This window comes from Oryctolagus cuniculus, chromosome 7, assembly GCF_051225735.1.
Source record: "Oryctolagus cuniculus isolate XC-2025 breed Fujian yellow rabbit chromosome 7, ASM5122573v1, whole genome shotgun sequence".
NCBI lineage: Eukaryota > Metazoa > Chordata > Mammalia > Lagomorpha > Leporidae > Oryctolagus > Oryctolagus cuniculus.
The window spans coordinates 68,004,698-68,030,652 of record NC_142873.1 but is presented as its reverse complement, the minus strand read 5'-3'; the positions used below and the strand labels follow the sequence as shown (position 1 = coordinate 68,030,652).

General features: G+C 34.3%; 1 protein-coding gene across 8 annotated transcripts in view; it reads right to left on the bottom strand.

The window, feature by feature from the left end:
- COL11A1 (collagen type XI alpha 1 chain) overlaps positions 1 to 25,955 on the bottom strand; it is a 208,602-nt gene that overhangs the window by 65,017 nt on the left and 117,630 nt on the right. For all 8 annotated transcript variants that reach the window (XM_008264806.5, XM_089337031.1, XM_089337028.1 and 5 more), the window contains 5 exons: positions 24,116 to 24,169; positions 18,996 to 19,049; positions 15,866 to 15,973; positions 15,371 to 15,460; positions 15,078 to 15,131 (listed from right to left, as the gene is read on the bottom strand). In XM_008264806.5, coding sequence (XP_008263028.2) covers positions 15,078 to 15,131; positions 15,371 to 15,460; positions 15,866 to 15,973; positions 18,996 to 19,049; positions 24,116 to 24,169 — 360 coding nt within the window. The remainder of the gene's footprint in view (positions 1 to 15,077; positions 15,132 to 15,370; positions 15,461 to 15,865; positions 15,974 to 18,995; positions 19,050 to 24,115; positions 24,170 to 25,955) is intronic.

The window sequence follows — 25,955 nt, the reverse complement described above, 5'->3', positions numbered from 1 at the left end:
AAATGTGAGAGATTAGGAAATGTGATTATTAATACTTTTTAAATTTTTTTTTAAGATTTATTTATTTACTTGAAAGTCAGAGTTACACAGAGAGAGGAGAGGCAGAGAGAGAAATCTTCCATCCAATGGTTCACTCTCCAATTGGCCGCAACGGCTGGCCAGAGCTGTGCTGATCCAAAGCTATGATCTTCTTCCAGGTCCCCTACCTGGGTGCAGAGGCCCAAGGACTTGGGTCATCTTCTACTGCTTTCCCAGGCCATAGCAGAGGGCTGGATCGGAAGAAGAGCAACCGGGACTAGAACTGGCACCCAAATGGGATGCTGGTGCTTCAGGCCAGGACATTAACCCACTGTGCCACAGCGCTGGCCCAATAATTTTTTAATTCATGTGTTTTGATAGTATCAAATAAAATCTTATGGAAGTGATTAATAAAAGCTATTTTTAGTATTATATTTCATATATATTGGAAATCATTGTATTAAACAAATTGACTTATCAGCTTTATTTTATTTTATACTTTTATTAGGGAAATAATTACTTATGACCATGGTAAGAAAATTAATAATATCAAAAAGTTTCATTTACACAGTGCTTTAAAATTTATGAATTAGTTCCAATTTCATTTTGTCATATTACTCTGATAAAAGTTCCCAGGAGTTCATAGTGGAGTTTTGCATCTCAGCATTAAATATGAAGAACCTGTGGCTCAAAGAGATTAATTGTTTTCTCCATAATCATAAACTGCTTAAGGGAACGTGAGCTTTGACTCTATTCTGCTTTCTCCACAAAGCTACCCTCTGTTTAGAACTAATAAAGACAGTAACTTTCCATTTCTATTTATTGCAAATGTCTTTAAAACCAGCACCTATTCAATTCCACTGAAATACTTATTGATTACAAAACAATGGTAAGCAAATTTAGTACTTAATTTCCTGGCATTATTCTCTGGCTAAATTCAGAAACCACATGGGATTTTTTTTTTAGCCAGTTTCCAAATAGTAAAGCAACTGAAATAAATGGAAGGATATAGATTTGAGATTATAGCAAATATCACAAGAGTAACAAGAAAAGTGACTTGAGCTCTTTTATTTTAAGGTCAATTAAAAAATTCTTGTAGTTTTGTTAATTATGAGATGTCTTAAATTTAGAATACAAATAATTTGGAGAAACTTTCCAAAAATATAGTTATAGAAATTATAAAATTATAAATGACTATAAACAAAGGGGACAGTTTTGAAATATAACATAGTATGTTTAAAAATAAGCCCAGGAAATACTCTTCATGTTGCACAATAATTAATCAAGTGCAATGTGAGCATTATGTTTTTACCAATCAAGGATTCCAAATACTAAAGAGAGGGATATATTTACATAGGAAAATTACAGTTAGTATTTTTCAGGTAATAAACATTTACTCTTCTGTCAAATTAGGTATTTTTTAAATAATATTAAAGGATTTTTACCAAAAAAATAGTCAACCACAAGTAAAATGAATATTATTCAGATGGCAGATTTCTGGCCGATGCTTCCAGAAGCCAAGCAAGAAAAAAAAATAAAAATAATAGAGTGCTGGAAGCATCTCCGATTTGGGAAAGGAAGCCTTCCAAGTGCAAAAGAATAAATACTTTCCTCTAGCTTTTAGAAAGAGGAAATCCAGCAGGCAAGAAAGAGGCAGCAGGGCAGAGCACCAGAAGATCAAGAAAAGATCCCTGAAATGGAGAGGAAGGCAGGCATGTTACTTGAGGGGATACAAAGAGGAAAAAGAGAAATTTCAGGAACAAACGTGTCCCTATGTGTCAACAGAAAACCATCAACAGAAGATAGCATATAATGTGACTGCCATTATTTTGTGTTATTTAGGTTAAAATTAACATCTCTGACCATACATCTCCTCCTATCTGAAAGGCTGATCAACGCTCCTACAAGGTGACTGCATTCCATTTGTGTTTCAGTATCTCACTTGTGCACCTCAGGAAAGGATTACCATTCATTAGTTTTATCAGATGGAAAATAAGCATTCAATTTAAGACTTGAAATGTTTTATTTGTAACGGACTACACAAAAGAGAGATACAATTTTGATCTGTCATGCATGAAATATCATTCTCTAACCCTGTTTAAAACCCAACTCTTCAAAGGGTACCTGAGGAAGATATCACTGGACTGTTCAGAGTGACAGCTGAGACTAGAGTGATAAAAAAGCTCACTAGAATAAAGACGCTTATATTAACAGAATTTCTTATTTTTCAATTATTGAGCCCACTACATAGCAATTATTGTGCTAAGTAATTTGCATATACAGTATAATTTAATAATCCTACAATTTGTATATATTTTCAAGTAAAGGTTCTAAGGTCTAGCTGCCCTATTTCACTAGTATCCTACTACACTGGATACTTTATAAACAGTGGAGAAAAAAATCTAATTTTTTTAGTCACATAATTCACAAATATTATGTTATGTTTTAATAGAAAGAAATATAGCCATTTAAGATCACTATACAGAAGCTTATACCGGCTAAACACCCAAAATGAGAGAAGTTGTAGGAACTCAGGAAAGTGCTTTTCACTTTTTTCCAATAGTCATTCTCTATTATTTAGCTCATTGGAATTCATTAGAAGCTCTGTTCTTTGTCACCATTATTTACACATTCTCATATTTCAACTACATCAAAGATTATTTTCATTTTTGCTAACCATTTAATACATGTGTCTCCTGAGATATTATGGGATGCTTCATCATGTTGCACCCCTGATTTTAAGAGTTAAATAATTTTTATGTATGCTGAACTCTGAAATACTTTTGGGTCTATTCATCTTTCTGGGACTACATTTATCATTGATATTCTCAGAAATATATTTATACACACTTAATCATTATTATTTTATATTTTGTATTTTAGTGCAAATATTGTATATTTTATATTCTAGTGTAAAAATATTCTAGTATAAAAATAACTTTCTTCTAAAATGGTACATTTCTTACTGTCCCTCTAACTCAGTATCTCCATTTTTACGTCTGGATATTTGGTCACACTCATCTGACTAGGAAATTATTTGGTCTTTTGTTGTATATTAAAATTCTCTAAGCCTATTAACTAATCACCTTTTGGAAAAAAAAAGATTTAGTTATTTGAGAGGGAGAGTTACAGAGAGAGGGAGAAACAGAGAGAAAGATCTTCCATCCACTGGTTCACTCCCCAAATGGCCTCAATGGCCAGAGCGAGGCTTATCCAAAGCAGGGAGCCTAGAAGTTCCTCCAGGTCTCCCATGTGGGTGCAGGGAGAGGCTCAAGCATTTGGGCCATTCTCCACTGCCTTCCTAAGCCATCAGCAGGGAGCTGGGTCAGAATTGGAGCAACTGGGTCTGCAACTGGCACCCAGATGGGATGCTGGCACTGCAGGCGGAGGCTTGACCTACTATACCACAGTGCGAGCCTCTTAACTAATCATCTTACCAAAAATTACATTTTCTTGAGAATAGGAAGCACGAAACCTTCTATGTTTTCTTTTTGCAGTCTATCACAGTATCCTAGGTTCACTACCATTATTTTCTGAATGAATTAATGCATCATTTGTCACCAAATTTTTGTTATAATTATATCCATAGTCTCTTCTTTAATATTCTCCCAAAATATTTTTATCTTATGTATAAATATAAATGCATAAATAACTATAACATAAATAACAGTAATCAATATGGAAAATAATAATTAGTGGTATGCATTTGTCATTTTATAAAGTACATATATATGTTGGATATGTTGGAAATTTTAGACTTCAGACACACTCATATGTATGCAATAGAAATTTCTAAGTAGGAGTCATCAATTTATTGGGTATTTTCCTTAGGTAATGTCTTAATAAAATTATAAGAAATACATATATATGAATTACTTTAACCGTATACATTACAATCAGAATGCCACAAGAAAATAACTTTTACTTAAGAATAATGCTTGTTGAATTTACATTGAAGTATATTTAATAATTTAGCAAGATGCTTCAAGTAATTATTTTAATATATTTCAAATAGAAATTGAATGCTGATTTGAATCTATGACACTGTATATAATTTGCTGATACTATATACTTTTTATTACAAAGCATAACTTTCAATTTCTTTTGGCACATTCATAAGATTAAATTTTAGATTACTGTTTTGCTCTGGAACCTATATTAAAACTAGTAACAAAAATATATTACTTTCCTATAGTTAAAATACTGCTTCTGATCTTGTCTCAGTTCATAAACTTGGAAATAATGGATGAAAAAGAGAGAGAAGAGACATTTTCAAGATATATTTGTGCCCTAACATACAGTTGTATTTTTCTTTTCTACTAGTTATTTCAAACATTTTATAAACCTAGAAATTTGCAATAATAACTGCTCTGCAGTGATTTTATTTTATACATCTATAAATGAAAAATGAACATCTCTGATGGTAACTACCGATTAAATAAATGGTATAGTAAACTTGCAAATTTTATTTGAATATTCCCAGGCCAACTTCAAAAAGATAAGCCTTATGAATTCTTTAATCTCAATCAAATCACTGCAGAAGTTCCATTTTATAAAAAGGGAAAATGCAAACCCAATATTTTTTTAAAAAGCCCCATTTACACATTCAAGAAAAATATAGCAGGAATCTAGTCTCTTGTGACACAGAAGGAGAGTATGAAATGTTTTATATTAGGTACTAACCCCTGAAAATTCACATTGCATTTTTTTCTAAAAAGGATAGATATCTATCATGAAAAAATTTTTTACATTGCTGTATAGCTGGTTATAGAACAGAATAGGGGCTTCATAAATGTCAGATAAACAACTGTAACTAAAACGCTTTAAATATGAGATAAATGGATAACGAACAGCTCCACAAAAGTAAAAATTTGCTTGCTCTTTCAATGATTCACACTATTTGAGGTAGTTCCTGGCACACAGCAGGCCATAAATAAATGTGTCAATTCAATGTGTGATCTAACCTTTCGAGCAGTGGAAGCACTAGTTTCTGACGTGAACAAAATCTCTATGACTCAGTCTTATCATCAATAAAACAGGGATATAAATAGCTTGTCATCAGGTTTTTGTGATGTTTAATCTGGTGATATAATTAAAATTCTTTGAAAGACAACTGTCTTGAAGCATGAATACATTAGATATTAGAGAATGTACATGAATCACTATAAATTCCAAAAGTGGATATATAGCATCAGGTAATTAGAAAAGTGACATTTTTAGAAACAGAAACAGAGATCCTGGTGACTCCATGGTTTAGCTAAGATCATACTGCTGAAAGAAGGGTAGATCTTTTTCCACATAGCATGATATCTTTAATCCCAATTTAAACCGCATTCATCTTTCTATAGAAAGGATTACTATTTTACACATTAAAGGTGATTTATGGAAAGAACTTGCGCAGAAGGACTAAAAACTCTTAAAAATATTATTTTTCTCTAATTTGTGATTTAAATAGCAATGAATACACAGCAAATTTTATCCAAGGATTGTTTCTATATCTTGGCTATTGTGAATAATGCTGCAATGAACATAGGAGTGCAGATATGTTTATCTGGGTACAAAATGGCAGTTGTATAGAATAAGCAAGTCCAACAGAAGGACTCAAGCTAATGAAATGCATGATAGTAGATATATCTGTTAAATGAGTAGATGTTAGCTGCTTTCTTCACACACAAAAAAAGTAATTGTGAAATGGTAGGTAAGTCAACTTAATTATAGTAACTATGTTAACTATATGTGCCACATAAGCTCATGCTGTAAACCTCAGATCTATGCAATCAAAATTATTTTCAAAAACAAATTTCAGGAACTGGTATAAGAATAAGTTGCCGTTTGTGATGGCATCACATATCAAAGTGCTGGTTTGAATTCCAGCTTCCTGCTAAATCTGCTTGGGAAGACAGGGGCAGAAGGGCCAAGAAATGGCCCCTACCACACTTGTGGAAGACCTATGTGGGGTTCCTGGCTCTCCTGGCTTAGGCCATCTGGGAAGCAAATAAGCAGCTGAATCTCTCTCTCTCTCTCTCTCTCTCTCTCTCTCTCTCTCATTCTGCCTTCCAGATAAGTAAATCTTTGTAAAAAAATAAAAATAAAACCAAAAAACAAAAAGGCAATAGCAGGTCTTGAACTACATGAATTACAATAACCATAATATTATAAAGTATTTTGTTATTTCAATGCCAAATATGAAAATGAATCAATACAGAAATCATTGATTTAAGATTGAACATCACATGCTTTCATCTCCAAATTTTCTATTTCTCTTTTACTGATTTCTATCTCCTTAGCGAATTTTTCATTCATGTCACTCATTGATCACCTCCTTTCTTTTAGCTATTTGTATTTTTTTGTATCACATTGAGTTTCCTTACAATCATTATTTTGAATTCCATTTCTGACATTTCATAGATACCCTCTGATCAGGATCTAGTCCTGGGGAATTATTTTGTTTTTTGGAGGTGTCATGTACCTTGTTTCTTCATGTTTCTTGGATCCCAACATTGACATCCATGCACCTGGTATAATAGTTTCTTATCTTTTATGTAGTGGGCTTTATTGGAAAAGAGCTAATGGTTGAGATGGAATGCAGTGTATCACTCGGCTTGTTGCTTTGGCTTTGATTCCAGATGTGCCTAAAATGTGTAGCCTCTGAGTGATTTCTTTTATTTTAATCTTTAATTCAGTGTCAGCTGTGTATATTAGTGACACAGTGGTCTCGTCTGCCGCAATTCTTAAGGATAAAAGGACTTTACAGTGAAATGTGGGCTTCCTAGGCTATGTATCTTCAGTTCCCTAAGAATTCTGTCTCAGTTACAATAGTAAGTGTGATAGCCAGTGCCTTGTTCTTGGTGCTGAGGGAGAAAAAAGAGGATTGCCCCCTTGTCCCACTTACAAGCCTTGGTTATTCTGGGGTTTATGGCACACAGTTGTGGCCTAAGATCGTGTGATGTGGATAGGCCCTTTCTCAGGACCTTCTAGGGGGCTGTGACTGGTGCTTGGGCTAATAACACCAACTGCCCCAGTCCCTGGACTAGGGGATGTGAACTGAACCCTGTTCCAGTCCTACAGGGTGACAACAGGGTATGCAGATTTTGCACTTGCAGATATCGAAGGCAGGCAAGTTCTCACCTAGGTTCTACTAAGTAGATCTCAGTGGGTCTGAGGAAAACAGTAGTGATTATTACAGTCCTGCTATAGCAGGATGCAGTGAGGTTGTTAACCAAATCTCCCAGCATGGGTGCCAGATGCTGGGGATTGTGGTAGTCACCAGCGTGAAGCATAGCAATACAGATAGAGCACTTCTTTAAAATGGAAGAATGAACGTTTTTCTATTTAGTTGCCTTCTTTACTTTTCAGTCAGCTTTATCCCTTTCTGGAGCCCCTTCTACTAAACCCTACAAACCTTTAAACCTAACAATAATAATAAAACAAAGAAGTAATAGTGCCTGTCTATATTCTTGGAGCAATGAGAAAAGAGGATATTTCTCTAACCCTTCACATAGAGCAGAACACCAACATAAATATTTTATCAGTTACTTTCATTGGGTGTTTTATATTCTGAGGATCATTTGTAAAGTAAATGAAAGTGGTAAACAGACAAATCAGCTCATCAGCATTCAGTTAAAATGCAGCCAACTAGAAAGGTTAGAAGCACAAACATAAAAAGTTCTTATGATGCAGAGCTACATAGTAGAAAGTAAAAACTTATCTGGCCTTTGTAAGGCCAAAGTGACGTTCCTGGCAACACTAGAATGAGGTAAGTCCACTCTACAGATGACATAATTTAGATCACATGAGCTATAAATGCAGATGAAATAGCAAGCACCACCAGAACTGAAAACACAAAGTCAGAATAGTCAAATCAAAGTCTCATACACTTCAGACTCTGCACCACCATCTCTATAATTAGCTCATTCCAAGTTAGATGTAAGAGCTCACTGAGTCTACTTGGACCACAATAGAAAAAATGTTTCATCTTAAAAGTAGATTATCTCACCCTACAAGTCAGTAGCTATCCTTAAAAGCTTTATATTCCTTTGCTTAAAGAATAAGTAAAAGTCAGTTAAAAGGGCCAGCGCCACGGCTCACTAGGCTAATCCTCTGCCTGCGGCACTAGCACCCCGGGTTCTAGTCCCGGTTGGGGGACAAGTTCTGTCCCAGTTGCTCCTCTTCCATTCCAGCTCTCTGCTGTGGCCCAAGAAGGCAGTGGAGGATGCACCCGCATGGGAGACCAGGAGGAAGCACCTGGCTCCTGGCTTCAGATCTGCACAGTGCCGGCCATAGTGGCCATTTGAGGGGTGAACCAACAGAAGGAAGACCCCTCTGTCTCTCTCTCTCTCTCTCTCTAACTCTGTCAAAAAAAAAAGTCAGTTAAAAGAAAGTTCTTAAGACTAGCACTTGGAAAATTAAAAGGCATAGGAATCATGAAAAGAAGGGCATCTAAACTATTAAGCAAAGAACATAAAGAAGAAATAATAACACACAAAGAAGAAAACAGAGTCCAAAAGAAGAGTTATACTGGCCGTTGCAGCCACTTAGGGAGTGAATCAGCGAATAGAAGACCTTTCTCTCTTTTTCTTTCTCTCTTTCTCTCTCTGTAACTCTGCCTCTCAAATAAATAAATAAAATCTTTATATAAAACAGAAGAGTTATAAGACTATTATATTGCACAATTGTGAGACACTGAAAATTACTCTTTAGTAGCTATCTGTGTGGCCCTCTCACTTTCTTCAAACTAACTTAAACCACTCCCAGGACAAAAAAAAAAAGGAAGTCTTATAATGACATATTAGTATCTTATAATATTTTAATTTTATCTTTAGAAAAACAACTGTTGGCATAGAGATAGTATATAATCAGAATAAAATATGGAAGAGATTATTAGCAAAAACTTTTTTCAATTATTTTTTATAAAAATGTAGGCAGAAAGCAAAAGCTGAGAATTTGATGTATAGTTCCATATATGGTGTGTTAATATAATATAAAATATTTTCATGTTGAAGTTCAACATGCATGAAATGCTGTACTGCCTTTCTGTCTTGCTGTTTAATCCCTTGCTGCTTTCTGTGTGTGCACACATCAAGTCACCTACTTAGTGATAAAACCCCTAGAGCCCAGAAGAACTGCTGAAGCTTTAATTGTGCTTTTTTTTTTTTTTTTTTTTTTTGACAGGCAGAGTGGACAGTGAGAGAGAGAGAGACAGAGAGAAAGGTCTTCCTTTACCGTTGGTTCACCCTCCAATGGCCGCCGCGGCCGGCGCGCTGCAGCCGGCGCACCGCACTGATCCGAAGGCAGGAGCCAGGTACTTATCCTGGTCTCCCATGGGGTGCAGGGCCCAAGCACTTGGGCCATCCTCCTATATTATGAGGGCTTGGATATAATATCATGCATCCAGTGAACACTTTGTTTTTACCAGACTTTAAAAGCCCAAAGTCACAGCACCCTGTTGGCATGAATATAATTTTGTGTCTCAAACGGGAACACCATAAAATGTTTCTGTATATATACATTCACTCCTTGTAGCAGATTGGAGATCTAGAATCTTGAAATGTCAGTTCTTTAATAACAGGACCAAATTAGTGCTGAGAAATTAAGATGAAATTTAGCCTATAGAAACTTACTTTTCATGGGTAAAGCTGATTTTTATTTTTTGCTTCAACTCAAATATAATTCCTTTAGGCAAAAATCACTGTTCTCACCTTTGTGTTCTCTGGCCTATCTTTTCGTACATCACGTACTATTTACAGTGCTAGTTTAACTATCTTTCTCAGTAAACCATAGCTCCTTGCAGCAGCAGTTTATTTTATGAATCTGTAGTTCAGTTTAACATATTTTCTGATATATTTAGATATATACTTATTTTTAGTTTTCCAACTGAGAAATATTTACAGATTATAGGGTGTACATACAATATAAGTGAGAAATAGATAAGCAAGAAAAACAGGTAAGCAAGCAACTGTTTATCAGTATAAAGGAGTCAATGATATTAGTTATCTAAAAAATGTATACTCTAGAATAAAGGTATTTCCCAACTGCACATGCCAACCTGTTGGTGGGCCAAGAGATCAATTTAGTGGGTCTTATCTAGCATTTACAAATGAATGGGAATAAAATATAATACATAATCTTAAAGTATATACATATGTACTTTTTAAAAGTGAGTTCAAAAAATATATAATCAGTCATAAAGTAATCTCTACTATGAAGCCTCAAATTTGATTCCATGATTTCTGTAAGCCAAAATAAAAATGGGATTCTAATTTTTATAATGTATAACAATTAAAAGGAAAAGAAAACAGTAACTGCTGAAGACATCACACACACAATTATACTGTAAAAAAGCAGGTTAAAAAAATTACAAATATTTTGAAAGGTTTGATTAGTAAGCTATCTCTTTTGAAGGTATTCCAGAAGACCTTGCATAAAGCAATCTTTCATGTACTCAAAAAGGCTCTTTGGATGGATATGACTTCATATATCACAGCTTCTTTGAAGAAAAGCCAGTGATATCACACCTAGTGGAGTTCAGTAAACTCATACATACAGGTGTCTCAGCAGTGTGATACAAACAGCCTTTTTGACATGCATTGCAAAGTAGTCCCACAGTAGGTCTTGAAATATAAAAATAAGAATTAGCATGGACAAATTTTCTGGATAAGTTACAGCTTACATCAAAAAACCAGCAGTGTTTTTGTTTTAATCTTTGTTAATTGGAGAAAAACAGCTTCTTCCAGATCAACTTTCACACACATAATTTCTTCAAATGGAATAAATAGGCTTGTTTAGCAATTGTAATGGACTTCAAATCATCATCATGATTCCCTACTCTGTATTTTACAGCAATTATAGCAATCGTGTTGGGAACTAATACGTATGGATGGTATCTTTCCATTTTATGGATCTTGCTTTAATAATACTGAAGAATAAATTTAATTTATACTTATCTGCTTATTTTGTATGAGAATTATTATCATAATAGGTATTAACTACAAATAAATTCCCAGTGAGTGTCTGTTGAGGATTTCTATGAGCATATTGTAAACACTTCAACTGAATGAACGGCTTTATTTGTTTGTGGTTGCTTCTGTTGTTCCTGCCCAGGTGAAACTGTCCTAGACACAGAAGTCATCATTAAACTGTCTTTCCTCAAGGGCATAAGCTGGAGGTCATCCTTCAGTTCTCTTCTTTCCTCACTATCCATTTCCAGTTCTTAGGAATAAATCCAAAACCTCCTGCCCTGCTAGTGTTTGTTACACTGCACTCTCCTTCAAGTCCACATGGTTTCTGTCATTGTCCCTCTAACAGTCTGACATTACTCACTGCACTTTTATATCAATCTAGTCTCTTATCTGCCTTACAAACTGCACTCTAATGACAAATTTGTTTTCCTAAAGTGCTAATATGTTTTACTTCACTTGTTTGCAAGACTTCAAATCTTGATATAGCTCCATCTTTCCATTTTGGAGTTTCATTAATCACATACTTGTTATATTTCTGCTCTAACACTATACTATATAAATACTTAGTAAAATGGCTCCTACAAAGAATTCAAGAATTTGAGGCAGGTATTTGGTATAGGTGTTAAGTCACTGTTTTGTATGCCCAAATCCCATAGCAGAGTGCTTGGTTTCAGTCCCATCTCCTCCACTTTCAGTCTACCTTCCTACCAATGTGTACACTGGCAAGCAGCAGATGATAGTTCGATTACTTGGGTCACTGCCACCCTTGTGGAAGACCCACATTGAGTTCAAAGATCCTGGCTTCTGCCTGGCCTTGCCCCAGACATTGCAGATATGTGGCATGTGAACCAGCAGCTGTAAGATATCTGTCTGTCTCTATCTCCCTGTATTTCAAGTGAAAAATGAAAATAAATAAAAATTTTTTAAATTAATTTAGGGATTATCATATAAAAAATTCAGAAATTTTAGTGGGTCTCTCCAAGCTTAACTTTTGTTCAGACCAAACACACTACATCTCATTCTTAATATTTTCTTGCTCTTTATGATTTTCATAAATTTCTGTAATGTGTGAAGCCAAGTTCAAAAGACACCTAGTGTGTTACCCTTTCTCTGATTTACCTTCTTTTCCATAAAGCTTCAGAATTAACATTCATTATTTGTATGTTGTCAGGAGTTTATTTGCCAATCAACTTGTATCGCTTTTTAGCCATTGATGTGTGTCTTTTCAAAATTATTTGTACAATTTTAAGTCAAAAGATACCTTGTGTGGTGCCTGATTATACTTAGCAAGGCAAGTAGTAATTGTCAAATGGTTGCTGAAGTAAAGTAAATAAATGTTAGATCTGTATTATAGTTAATATATTATTCTATGTGAAAATGGACAATTGTTAATAAGTATCTTGCAAATTACATCTCTTGGACATGTTTTGTGCCCTATATATACATTCTTTTCCACTGTTTCAAACCACTGGTATAACTTGTTTATTTGGGCTCTGAAAATTAATATAAGACAATTTAATCATTGAAATTATGATTGAGATTCCACAATGACCATAGATGTAAAAAAAACATAAAATAAAATTCCATTAGAATTTGAGGTTATAGCTAAATTAACTGCCTAATATTGGAATTTTTGAAGGGTCTATTTGCTAATAGTCATTTTAGCCTGACATTTTTGCTTGCTGATGTTGCTAACACTAACTTAGGAAGATTGTTTTTAAATGTTCTACATAATTTTATAAATTGCATGAAAGGCAAATATAGTTACTGAAATATCTTATTTTTCTTTAAAAACTTTTTTCACCAGACATCTGTAATTAGCTTGGTCATTGTGGTATGATATTTGAGTAATACATAGATCTAAGTATTGTATTAATTCGTCTACAAAATACTACACTTTCTGTGATTTCTGTACTAGTTTTGTTACACAAACTTTACTTCAGTGTCAGGCTTTATGATTATTCAAATAGTATATATATGATGATGACCTTATGTAGACACTGTATTGTGATCAACACTAAATATAATACAGAGAACTCACACCTAATGAGATAGACAATTAATTATACTCCAGTGTAATTTCTAAAATATAAGTCATAACAAAGAGCACTGAAAAGGGAGAAATTTCACTAATAAATTAAATTGAGGCAAACTATACAATGATGACTTCATAAAGATTGAACATTCAAACTTTATCTGTATTGGATGAGTAGAATTGTTGCCATTAAAGAGAAATAGATTTGGGGCCAGCTCTGTGGGGTAGTAGACTAAACCTCTGCCTGTGGCACCCACATCCCAAAAGGGTACCAGTTCATGTCCTGGCTGCCCTTCTTCCTATCCATCTTTCTGCTTATGGCCTGGGAAAGCAGTAAGATAGCCCAAATGCTTAGGCTCCTGCACTCATATGGGAGACTAGGAAGAAGCTCCTGGATCCTGGCTTCTGATCAGCCCAGCTCTGGTGGTTTGGGGAGTGAACCTATGGATGGAAGACCTTCTGTCTCTCCCTCTCTCTGTCTGTAACTCTAACTCTCAAATAAATAAATAACATCTCTTCTAAAAATAGATTTTCTAGAAGTACTCTCAAAGTAGAAAGGTCATGGTGATTGGAAGAAGAAGAAAAAAAATCTAATGCATTAAATTAGGTAGAATTAATGAGAGGAATTCAGGCAAATGATATAGATGATACGGATTGGACCAAATCATGAAAAGGACTTTTTGAGGGTGATAGGCAATTTCGTTTCTGAAAACAGTGTGGAGTCATGAGATATATATGAGCAGAGTATTGACACAGTTAAAGAGATGCCTTGGGGCCAGCGCTGTGGTGTAGCTGGTAAGACCACTGCCCGCAGTGGGTGCTAGCTAGTTCAAATCCCGGTTGTTCCACTTCCAATCTAGCTCTCTGCTATGGCCTGGAAAAGCTGTAGAAGATGTCCCAAGTGCTTGGACCCATCACTCATGTGGGAGACCTTGAGGATGCTCCTGGCTCCTAACTTCAGATCAGCACAGCTCTGGCCATTGAGGCCAATTGAGGAGTGAACCAGTAGATGGAAGACCTCTCTCTCTCTCTCTCTCTCTCTCTCTCTGCCTCTCCTTTCTCTGTGTAACTCTGACATTCAAGTAAATAAATAAATCTTTAAAAAAAAAGTTTTAAGTTAAAAAAAATGCCTTAAATTAAAATTTTATAACCACTATAAAAAACTGACTGAAGAGGGAAGAAACTGAAGTCAAGGACACTATTAGAGAAAGAATGGAAAATTCAGAATAAAAAGGTATTGATGGTAGAAATGCTAAAAGGATGACAAATTATAGAAAAATATTGGAGGCAGAATTAATATGATATCTTAATTTTGTGGAAAAAAAGTTAAAAAGGAATTTACAGCAAGTTCAGGTGAGGGAGAACGAAAATGAAGAATGAGAAAATATGAAAGTTTGGCTACTATAGCCTCCTTTCAGAGCACAGATGGAAGTTTGTACAAAAACCAAAGGCTGTACTTAATTGCATCCTGAAGGGTTGATATACATCTCCGGAAAAGAAAATTGGAGGCAAAAATCTGTTGTTTACTTTTTATTTGCCAATTATTTTATAATGTTACATTGACTAAAGAAGGCAATTTGGAGAATATGTAAGATAGAGATTTATCATCCATGATTACAGGATTTTTAAAAGTATTTTTGACAAGACTCAAGTATGATCTAGTATCTAGAGTTAGACAAATTAAGGCAGTTGTATAAAAAATGATGAATAGAACATAATATATAAGAAATGGCATTTCATTTTATGATAATTTTAAAGTGAGAGAAAAGATGAAGTAAGAAGGATTCAGGCACAGCCTTATGATTTATTTCATTGGGACCCATAAGAGGTAAGATTGTTCTTTTTACCTCCAACAGCAGCAGAAGCAAAAATTTCCAATCAGTCAAATCCTTCTGTTTCTGTACTCATTAGAGCATGCAATTAGTATAAACCAGGCATTGACTGATTTGATTGACATATGTTTATTTTCTCTTCCACACACTGTGGGATCACAGCATGAGAATAATGAAAGAGCAGCTGTAATTTGCAACCATAGTTAGCATAGTTATTTATTATAATATACTTACAACTGGACCTGGTGGGCCCTGGGGACCTTCTCCTCCTTTCAGTCCAGGTGCACCCTGGGAAAAGGGAAAAAACAAAGAAAGTGAATCCATGTAAATTTAATATAAATTGGAGAAGATGAATGACTGACACAAAGTGAAGGTGTCAGGAATTATTTAGACTAAAACACATATATATATTTTAATCAAATGTGTATATTTACATATATCTCCTTAATCATCTTTGGTTATGCTGTCAGAACAATGGTTTTAATTTGTAATTTAATTCACGTGCATTATCTGAATGTTGATTATACCTGAGCTCCTGGAAGACCTCTTTCACCTGGGAAACCTCGTAGTCCTGCTGGCCCATCTTTCCCTGATACACCTTGAGGGCCTGGGTCACCCTAAAAAATAAAATATACAGCCATCAAGAGAGAGTCAATACTACACATGCTTTTGCAAACAAAATTATGATTATCTCTAACCTACCATAAATAAAACTTGAAGCCATTTATTGATGCAAATACTATGTGGTATGTCATATCTATTCAAATGAGCTAATCACTACTGACATTTAAGAATATTTTTAAATTTATGGTTTGATGGTCAATGGGGACTAACTGGTTTTTTTTTTTTGCTCATTAAAGACTTCAAGTACAATAATCTCCCATTGAATATTTTTCTGACATACATTTTTGACATTCACTTAATACTGTAATTCCATAGAGAATCTATGGAAAACTGATGAGAAGCACAAAGAGAAGTAAGTAGCTGTCTGGGGCCAAGAAAAATCCTTGAGTATGTAGTACCTTTGCACCTTCTTTTCCTGCTGCACCAGGAAGACCTTGCTCTCCAGGAGGGCCTGGAGGGCCGGGATGCCCACGTTCACCTATTGGACCAGTCTCACCAGTTGGTCCCTAGATTAGATCAGAAAAGCCACATCAGATTTTTCTTTTAATTTTTTGAAAATACAATGAAACTCAAAATAAATATTTTCCCTTTCACAAGAGCTTATCATTTCCACTAATTTCTATGATATCCTATGAGACATTTCTTATGAAGCCCTGAGAGTAGCATCTCTCGCAGGAGACTGAAAAGATTCCATGCAATCATGATTAGAACATTTGACTGTCAAAAAAACTACATAAAGCAAAAAAAAAATATATTTGTTTAATATTAGAGTTTCTTCAGAGTAGGGCCAGACAAAGATTGTTAAAAACAGTTTAACTACAGCTTCATCCTTTCATTCTTTTTATATAGGATGTCAAGTCAGTTTAATAACAGAATCATTGGGCCGCATGGGTAGCTGTGCTAAGAATGACTGCGTAATAATAAGCCTAAGTCTTCATAACCCAAACAACCACCAAAGTGATTCTCCCTGGAACTTCCACCAATTGGAGACTGCTACATGATTAATTTATATTCATTTGACAAAATCTACAGAATGTGGCAGGGAGATCCTGAACATAGCAAGTTTGGGCCAGTAGTTCCTCCCTGCCAGAAGTTTTAACAAATAGCCAGCTGCCTTCAATTGCAGCAAGTGCCAAAGTGAATAATTTCAGGTCACTTACAGATCCCCTGAGTGGTGCTGTTTTGTGGTGCTAGAGCATAATAAGCTCTCAAATATAAATAGGGAACTGTGACCATTTACTCTTTATCTCCACTTAGAATAAAGCAAAAGGAAGGATTTAAGTTAATTATATATAAAGGGAAAAATTCCAGGTGCTAAGGTTGTTTAAAGAAGATATCAAGTTGCTTATAGAATATCAATCTCTGCTACTTTTCTGAAGATGTAACATAGTGTTTCCTTTGTGAAAGAACAGATCTGCCTAAAATCCTGGTGTTTATTTATAGGCTTACATAATTCTAATTATGTAATTGCTGAAAGTATTCAACTTCTTAGTAATGTGCAAGAATTCACCCCAAAGGATATTTTTCTGAAGTATCAAAACATCAAAAGTATAAAATTGATCATAATTGAGTAGCTGTCACCACTGACACAAAAATGAGATTCACAGAACTGTATAAAGAAGAGGGTTAATATCAAATATTGAAACCAATACTATTCCTATTAAACTATTTTCCTCTTTCCTAACATAAGAATATGGTTACATTTAAAATAGGCAGCTGAAGTTATTTCTTAAAAGAATCAATAAAAGATCTCAAGTATGGTGTATACTTAATAAACACATGCAACTGTCTAGCTTTAAGATAAAAGAACAAGGCCAGCGCCGCGGCTGAACAGGCTAATCCTCCGCCTTGTGGCGCTGGCACACTGGGTTCTAGTCTGGGTCGGGGTGCCGGATTCTGTCCCAGTTGCCCCTCTTCCAGGGCAGCTCTCTGCTGTGGCCAGGGAGTGCAGTGGAGGATGGCCCAAGTGCTTGGGCCCTGCACCCCATGGGAGACCAGGAGAAGCACCTGGCTCCTGCCTTTGGATCAGCCCGGTGCACCGGCCGCAGCGCGCCGGCCGAGGTGGCCATTGGAGGGTGAACCATCGGCAAAAGGAAGACCTTTCTCTCTGTCTCTCTCACTGTCCACTCTGCCTCTTAAAAAAAAATAAATAAAAAGAGATAGAAGAACAAAAAGCACACAGGTTTCAGAGCTTTAGATGTATGTGTTGGGCAAAGACATTTTCAAAGATGTGAAGACCTGAAATAATCAGTTAAGCCCCATAATATTTACATTCTAGTTGGATTCTAATTCCATTTCTTCTGATCATGGATTGTAAGTATTATAGGAACCAAATCTCTGATAAATTTTTTCACAGATAACAATTATGAAATTGTTTCAATAGAAAAAGAAAAATACTTTGGGGAGAAGCTTTCCAAAAATAAGGGAATACATACCTACATATATAATTTTAATTGAAATTGATTAGCAATTGAAAGGTCTTTGGCACAAAAAATAAGCATGTTTTACATACTTGCTGTGTTTCTTTATACAGGAACAAACAGTTACAGTTCCTTTGGTTCAGGATTAACCTCCAAAGTAAAATGATCAACCAATCCAAGAATTTGTTTTTGCTTCTTCCAAGTGGATTACTAAAAAGAAGATGTTTTGTTTCTCTGGGTTTGTGTATGCGTGTGTGTGTGGTGGGGGAAGAGAGTGAGAGAGTTATAAAGGGTTGGAAACTAATTATAGGCTAGGAAACACTATTTAAAGCAATTAAATAATTATAACACTTATTCAACTACTCTTGATCTTTTGCTACAATTTGTTATTAGCAGGGGTAAAATTCAAGTTGAGTAAACTAAATGTGTTCTTCTAATTCAATGTGCTTTGCTAGAGAATAAATTATTATCTTCCATTATCATGAATTATTCTCCACAGCTATTTAGTACTATAATTTCTAGATATTATACCAATTGCAATTTCTGCTACCTATCAAAGAGACACCTATCTTTGCCATGATTCTACACATCTTCAAAGAAAATAAACTAAAATACATATTTTTCTATGCTGAAAAATCCCTGCTGTTAAGACAAAAGGGGTAAAAACATAATTTGTTGCAAATATTAAAATAGTACTGAGTTCTGGGATTCAGAGCTTTACATTATATTTCTACGTAATTCATCTAGATCTAATTTTCATTCAAAACCAAGATCATTTCATAATTTTCTTTCGGTTCTGAAGAAAAGAATATGGTCGACCTATTTAATAATTTTTAAGGATATGGTATCATGGTCAGTCTTAATGTAAAATTCATCATGAATTTTCTGATTTATGTTCATTATTTATATTACTCCTATGTTTTATTCATAGAGGCAACTGAAAATTAGTTAAGTAATAGCTTAATATATGAAAGTGAATGTACTTAAATGCAATCTGAAAAAAATACATCACCTTGAATCATAATAAAAAGAGCCAATTTTATGCAACTTAGGAAAGTAAAGATATAAACAGAAAAATAAATCTTGCTAGGAAAATAAAGAAACGCACCTGTGGTCCAACAACACCTCCTGGACCAGGAGGGCCAGTCTTGCCTTGAAATCCCTAGAAAAAGCAAAGTATATTCTGTTAAAGCTATACAGAGCATGAAGCATAAATCAAAATTCCATGAGTTATCAAATAAGTCACATTAAAAGAAAATCATATTTTTGCCTAAAATATTTATTTTCAAATGCTTTTTATTAGTTATTATAATCCAGTGGTCATTAAAGTTCAAAATTTTCCATCTTCACTATTCCACATGATAGTACAATGATTACTTTCAATACATGCTTTAAAAAATAAGACAGTAGGATGAAGCTAAAGAAAAGCTGTTCCTAGCTGAGCTCCACCAGGTCAAAAACATAGCAAGGTTTATGGATGAAACAGTCCACTGATTCTCTCTACAGAGATACATCTATAGTCTGTGATACTAATTCATTTATCCTTACTGCATTCAAACAGTCTGATAAAATGAAGCAAGATATAAAATTATATTTTAAAAAAGCTTGCTTTACATGACTAGTCATCATTTTTTTTCCCCAGCGTTCTTTATTAAAACCGAAAAGAACTTAGCTACAAGTGCATCTTGTAAATAATTCAGTCATTAAAATATAATCCAATTGATGTGTCAGAATGTACCTAAGAAAGCTTTGGGGCATATATTCTGATATATATATTTCTCTAGGTTTGTGGATTATTCATTCTGGATTATGATAGGCAAACTTATTTCTCAGGTGAGTTACACTTAACAGTTGGAGAAGTAGGTAGAAAATACTGGAAGAAAATGTTTCAAATAACTGAATTAAAGCAAATAATGTTTGCAATAGTTTTATTCACTAAAACTTTTAACCAGATTGAAAATAACATGGTTAGAAAGGACAGAAGTTATATTTTACATTTGAAATCTTCTAGTAACTATGTAAACATAACAAAATTACATAAGTAGGTAAAGGGAAACTAATCTATATTTGCAATTATTATAATCCATGTTACTAAGAAATCAAAGACTTGTCTTATTCTAAAAAAATCTATTAATTCTTAAAACTATCAGGGTTCTGGTTAAACTAAAATCAACAGCAAAATTAATCAATTCTGGGAAGAATATAATAGAATTTATTTAGCATTTTATAAACAAAATAGCAGTTTACTTAATCTTGATTTTAGTTTTTTTAGCAACTGGTTGGTTGGTTGGTTTGCAAATTTCATTTCAGATTTACATGTGCACATATACATGCAGGTATAAACAAGAAAATGCCCATACGGGTATGTGTGTGCATTATGTGTATGTGTGTTTGTATGTACATGAGATGTACTCCTTAAAAACTCAGACATGTTCAGAAAGATATATTTTTGTTCAGCTCTGTGCTTTGAATGTCACAAATGTCTGTCACAGAATGAACTTATGCACATTAGGACACCAGAACATCAGGAAATAATATAATCTTAGGGCATTGCTGTCATATAGTTGCCCATTGTCCATCAAAACGTCCTTATGCAAGTAACCTCTGGTTTAGGTAACACCTAAATGACCACAATTATTATCTCTATGCTGATGAACTTCTCCACCTAAACTCTTTCCAAACATCTGATCTATGCTAAACTATAAAAACAAAATGCCTACTGACCATTTCTAGTTGTATTCAGTGCTCTCTTCAAAGTTCTCAAAATGAATCTCATCAAATGCATCATTTACTTTGATTTTCTTCTTTTATTTTCTTGTGTTAATGGAGTGTCTTCAGATCCAATACCTTCCTCTGTCCTCAAAATCAGGGTGTACCTGACTAATTCTTTCAAATACAAGTCTTCTCTATTGTCTCAGTAATCCTGTTTTATTCAAGCTGGGATATCACTACTGCCCTTGATCACTGCAGTTTTTCAAATGAGGTTCACTTCTATGTCTATATTAGCCAAAATCACCAGCTCCCACAAGCAAATCTAGTCAACTTGAAACATAAATCATGAAGAGTTGGTCACAAACTTCTATAAAAGCTATACCCTGTCTGCCATTCTAACCATATCTTTTGCTTTGAAAATGTGTGCTAAATTCTATCCATATTCATCTTTTCACCTTTTTCTGAATAGTTACATTCTACATATTTGTGTGACCTGTTCCCTCTGTCTCTCATTTTTTGATTTCCAAATTTAATATGAAGATGAAAATGAAATTTTAACTTAAAAATTGAAAACCTATGAAGTTTCGTGTCTTCACAGATGTAAGCACAAGAATACAAAGACGATGCTCATGATGGTTATTAAAATTAATTTTTTAAAAAATGATACTTCCTGAGGAAAATTTGTGGAATTTTATATCAAGACTTCCACTTGTGCATCCTAAGGGAAAGAGAAAAGCTTGGCTGCTAGCCTGTTTGCGTGAGTGATGGATTTGGGAGGAGCTGGAGACAGCATTGCCCATATGTCTGCTCATTCAAAGCTTTCAGAGTGTTTGAAAGTATCAAGTAAATTTGACTCTAGGGATCTTACAAATAAACTGCACACAGAAAACTTTTCTTCAGAATGAAAGGTGCTTGTTCAATAGTTTTATATTAAGTCTATGCTTGCCTTTTATTTTAGAAAAAAAAACAAGCTAAATTGTGGCTTTCAAAGTCTGAAAACAGAAATTAAATGAATACACTCATGGGTAGTTAAAAAAAATCTATTGTAAGACTTTATACTAAAAAAAAGTGTAACTCCTAACAATCTCTAAGGGCTAAGCTAATTTTAGGATTAATATTGGATTTGGCACTGTGTTTCTGGGACAAATTTGGATTATTTCAAATATAATAGAAGCTATTTCTAATTTTTCCTGGTGATCTTAAAAAAACTTCAAAGTGTTAAGACACAGAATGAGTGTTTAACTCAAGAAATTCTGACTGGTGACAAATCCTAAATCCAACAAAAGATTGTCTTCTTTTTAAAATTTTTATTAATATAAAGAGAACAGACTTCATGTAATTCATAGGTACAGTTTCTAAGAAGATAATCATATTTCACTGCCTTCCTCCTTCCCTCCCTCAAACCCCTCCTTCCTTCCTTTTTTGCTTTTTTTAAATTTTTGCAAATAAATATTTGAATCCACTCTATAATCATAAGATCAATGCAACACTAACTATAATATCCAGCGAGCAAAAATTAGAAAGATCACAGTTCCAAGGTGGCATAAACATGAGCTGAAAGCAACAATCAAATCAGATATCTGTTTCATTCTGTGAATTTTTTTTTGTATTCTATAGTGTCTTCTTTATGATGAACACAGACACAAGGCCATGTTAGATCCTCACTCTCGTTTAAGGTGATCTTTCATTCCAAGTTGCAAAAGAAGGTGAGAAAGTACCTTCCTGGCTGTATGGTGATTAATTATTCTCTCAAAACTGGTTGTGAAATTAGTAATATAATTTTCCAGATGCAATTCTTGTTTTTATGAATAACTTCTAGATTGAAATAACCATTCTAGAAAAACTATATTTTCTATATATTATATGGTCCTGTTAGATAGAAGCAAAAGCTCTTGATTAAACTGAAAAGAGATTCTGTAACAGCAACTCTCTTTGTATCCCTTCCTCAAAACTTTTGGAAGGATTCTGCAATTATTTCCAGGAATTTATGCAACGTCATTAAAAATGATTGGTTTGGGGTAGGTGTTTGGCACACTGGTTAAGATGCCACTTGGAACACTTGCAGCCATACTGGAGAATATGGGTTCAAGTTCCACCTCTGCTTCCAATTCTAGCTTCCTGCTACTGCAAACTCTAGGAGACAGCAGATGATGGTTTAAGGAGTTGAGTCTCTGCCACCCTTAATGGAGACCAAGACTGAATTCCAGATTCCTTGCTTCAGCTTGGCCTATATCTCTCACAGGAGGCATTTAGGAAGAATAGCAATGGATAGAAGATCTCTGTCTGCCTTTCAAATAAATAAATAAATAAATATTTTTTAAAAAAATGACTGGCTGCAAGATTGCAATGAGTATATATGTTTGAAAATTTGAGTATGGATTTTTTTTTCTTAAGAGTACATTTTCACTCCTCTAGTAGATGCCATTCCCAAGAGGATAGCCAACTAATTTTATTCCTTAGTGTCACTAACCCATTCTTTACTCTGCTTTTGACATACAAGACTTTGAAGTTCCCAATCTGGCAAAAATTTAGAAGTTGTTATTTTAAGAATTGTCACTTGGCTTGTGGGACAGGAATTGTGTTTTCTGCCTACAGATTCTTTCTCCCATAGTAGAGAAGTAACAATATTTTAGATTTACTATTATCTATTTCAACTCCAAATATGTCTTCATCATGGCACAATGCCCTAAAATAATTTTGAACCACATAGTCAAAGGAAATGTAGTTTCCATAAGAAATCTAGATAAAATTAATTAATGGTGAGAACAAAGAATTGGTTCCAAGCAAACATGTCAATTTGTTTTCTGATGAGAATAACTCACCAGGATTATCAGATGCATGGTTATCTAATCGTAGCAAAACAATCAAGCAAAATCACCAGTGTCCTTAAGACACAGTGCAACTGCCAGTTTTTCATCTGTTCAAACTATTATACACGTAAGTTGCTGAGTCAGTTTGTTTAATGTTCTATCCAGCTTTTAAATAAAATTAAATTTTTTTGATTTAGATTTTCTTATTCAACATGAGAGGAGGCATTTGATCCAATTTAGTCTTATGGGTCCAACATTGGCAAATCTTTCCTCACTTAATTCTTGTCAGAATAATATTATAGTGTGTGAATAGTTTATTTTAATGTATTTCTTTTTAAAGAGTGGAAAGCTGATGGGTTTGAGTAGGATACATCTTAAAACAGACATCAATAAAGGGGATGATGGGAGAATCTTGTAGAAATGTCCAAAAATGAAAGATCTCTTCTTCAGCAGCCCATCCCTAAGATGCTGCTATCAACAACAAAAATAATCATATCAATCAATATCCTACTTCTTCATGTATATTTAATTAGGTAAAAATATAAAAAAAAGTGCATTTACTTATATTTTAATAAGTGTTTAATGCAATTCATTCTTTGATTGTCTTAACCTTGCAAGTTGAAGTACTGATAATATTAAGTAGCTTTCTGTGAACTGATGTGGTGCTAGAATGGAAAGTATGAATCAGAATAATGAGGTCACTTACTGTTTCTCCACGTTGCCCAGGGTGTCCCGGCAGGCCATCTTTCCCAGGTGGTCCCTGAAATCACAAACAGTAAACACCATATGCCATAAATATTTCTTGAGTAACTTCATAATCTAAATGTAATAGATTGGGCAGTTTTCTTATATTTTCATTAGCTGTAGTACTTTGGTATTCTGTTCATTTTAGAGATGGTGACATGTGTATCTGTATCCTTAATATAATTTTATAGTTATAAGTAAAACCAAGTAAAAATTACAGTACTCTGAACATTTTACATTTAATGAATTTATTTCACATATATCTACTTTTGTTTAAAACAGATTTATATAGACATATCTTTATTATTTTCAAAAAATATTAGCTCTTCAGTGCTTAATGGATGAATATTTTCCTCTTTTTGGTGAGTTTTTCCTAATCCAATTCTCTGTGCATCAAAACTTGACTAGCAGCGACAGACAGTGTCCTCTAGTGGTAATTTGAGCTAATAACTCACAAGAATGCAAGAAAAACAAAAAAATCTCTAGAAACGATGGTATTTTACCTTCAAACTGTTTCAAGCTAAAGAATGTTTGCTAAGCTCGTTCTAGATGTCATCAGGATCGATTTTTTTCCCAGTAGATTTTGTTAAATATCCTTGTGGAAGTACAACGACTATTACATGTTAGAGATCAAAACTGCTATGCTATCACTCTCTCTAAAGTTTCCTGTCTTTGTCATGTTTGAAGAAATATATGAAGCAATTTAATAAGTACTTAAACAACTCTGTGAGGCTCTGGTATTTTAAATACTTTGTAGGACTATATTCTGTCTTTAGATTGCCTTATATATTATTCATTCTACTAAGAAACCATTAAGTATGAAGTTCAGATTTCAAAACACAGTTAATATTCAATATTAACATAATATTCTCAACCTTCTGGATAAATGAGGAAAAATTATTTTTATAATGACGTTTTTAATGGTAACAGATCTCTTTCTCACTACATGCTAATTATTTAAATAATTTATTTTCAGGCATATATTTTTATGTATGCTGATATAGTGCCAGTATGAACAAAAGGCTTTGTTTCAAAGTAAGATCATTCTCACACACAGCTTTCTTCCATCTAATTGAAAGTTTTGCTGGACTGGCTGGCATTTTGCAGAAGAAAAGCTCTTGGCAGTGCCCCAAACAAGCTTTTCTCACTGATCTCATTTGTACCGACACTCAGGTTGCCATTTGTATTAACCCTAATTTAAAAGTGTCATGATGAGGGGCCAGCATTGACGCATACATAGCAATGCCAGCATCTCATGTGGGCATCAGTTTGCGTTCCAGCTATACCACTTCCAATTCAGCTCCCCATTACTGTGCTGGGGAAAAGCACTGGAAGATGACCCAAGTCTTTGGGCCCTTGTACCTCCTCAGGAGACCCAGATGAAGCTTCTGGCTACGGCCTGGCCCTCTGCTGGCACTGCAGCCATTTGGGGAGCGAATGAACAGCTGAAATATCTCAATCTCTCTCTTTCTCTGTGTCTCTCCCTCTTTCTCTGTAACTTTGTTTTTCATGCATTTTTTAAAGTATAATTGTGATATTACACAAGATACTGGCTTGAGCAAGATGTGCTGGTGTTATTCAGGACATTTCAGCAATTCTAGTGCCACACTCCCCGAAACAACCAAAACATTCTTAGATGTCATTTAATATTTCTTCTTGTATGTATTATGTATCTATGTACTAGTCACTAAGAGTATAATAACACAAGATGTAGTTGACTACTCAATTTAGAAGCAAAATTCAAGTAGTTTTTTGCTAGTAGATTTCATTTACAACAAGTTTTTCAAAACAGTAAACAAAAA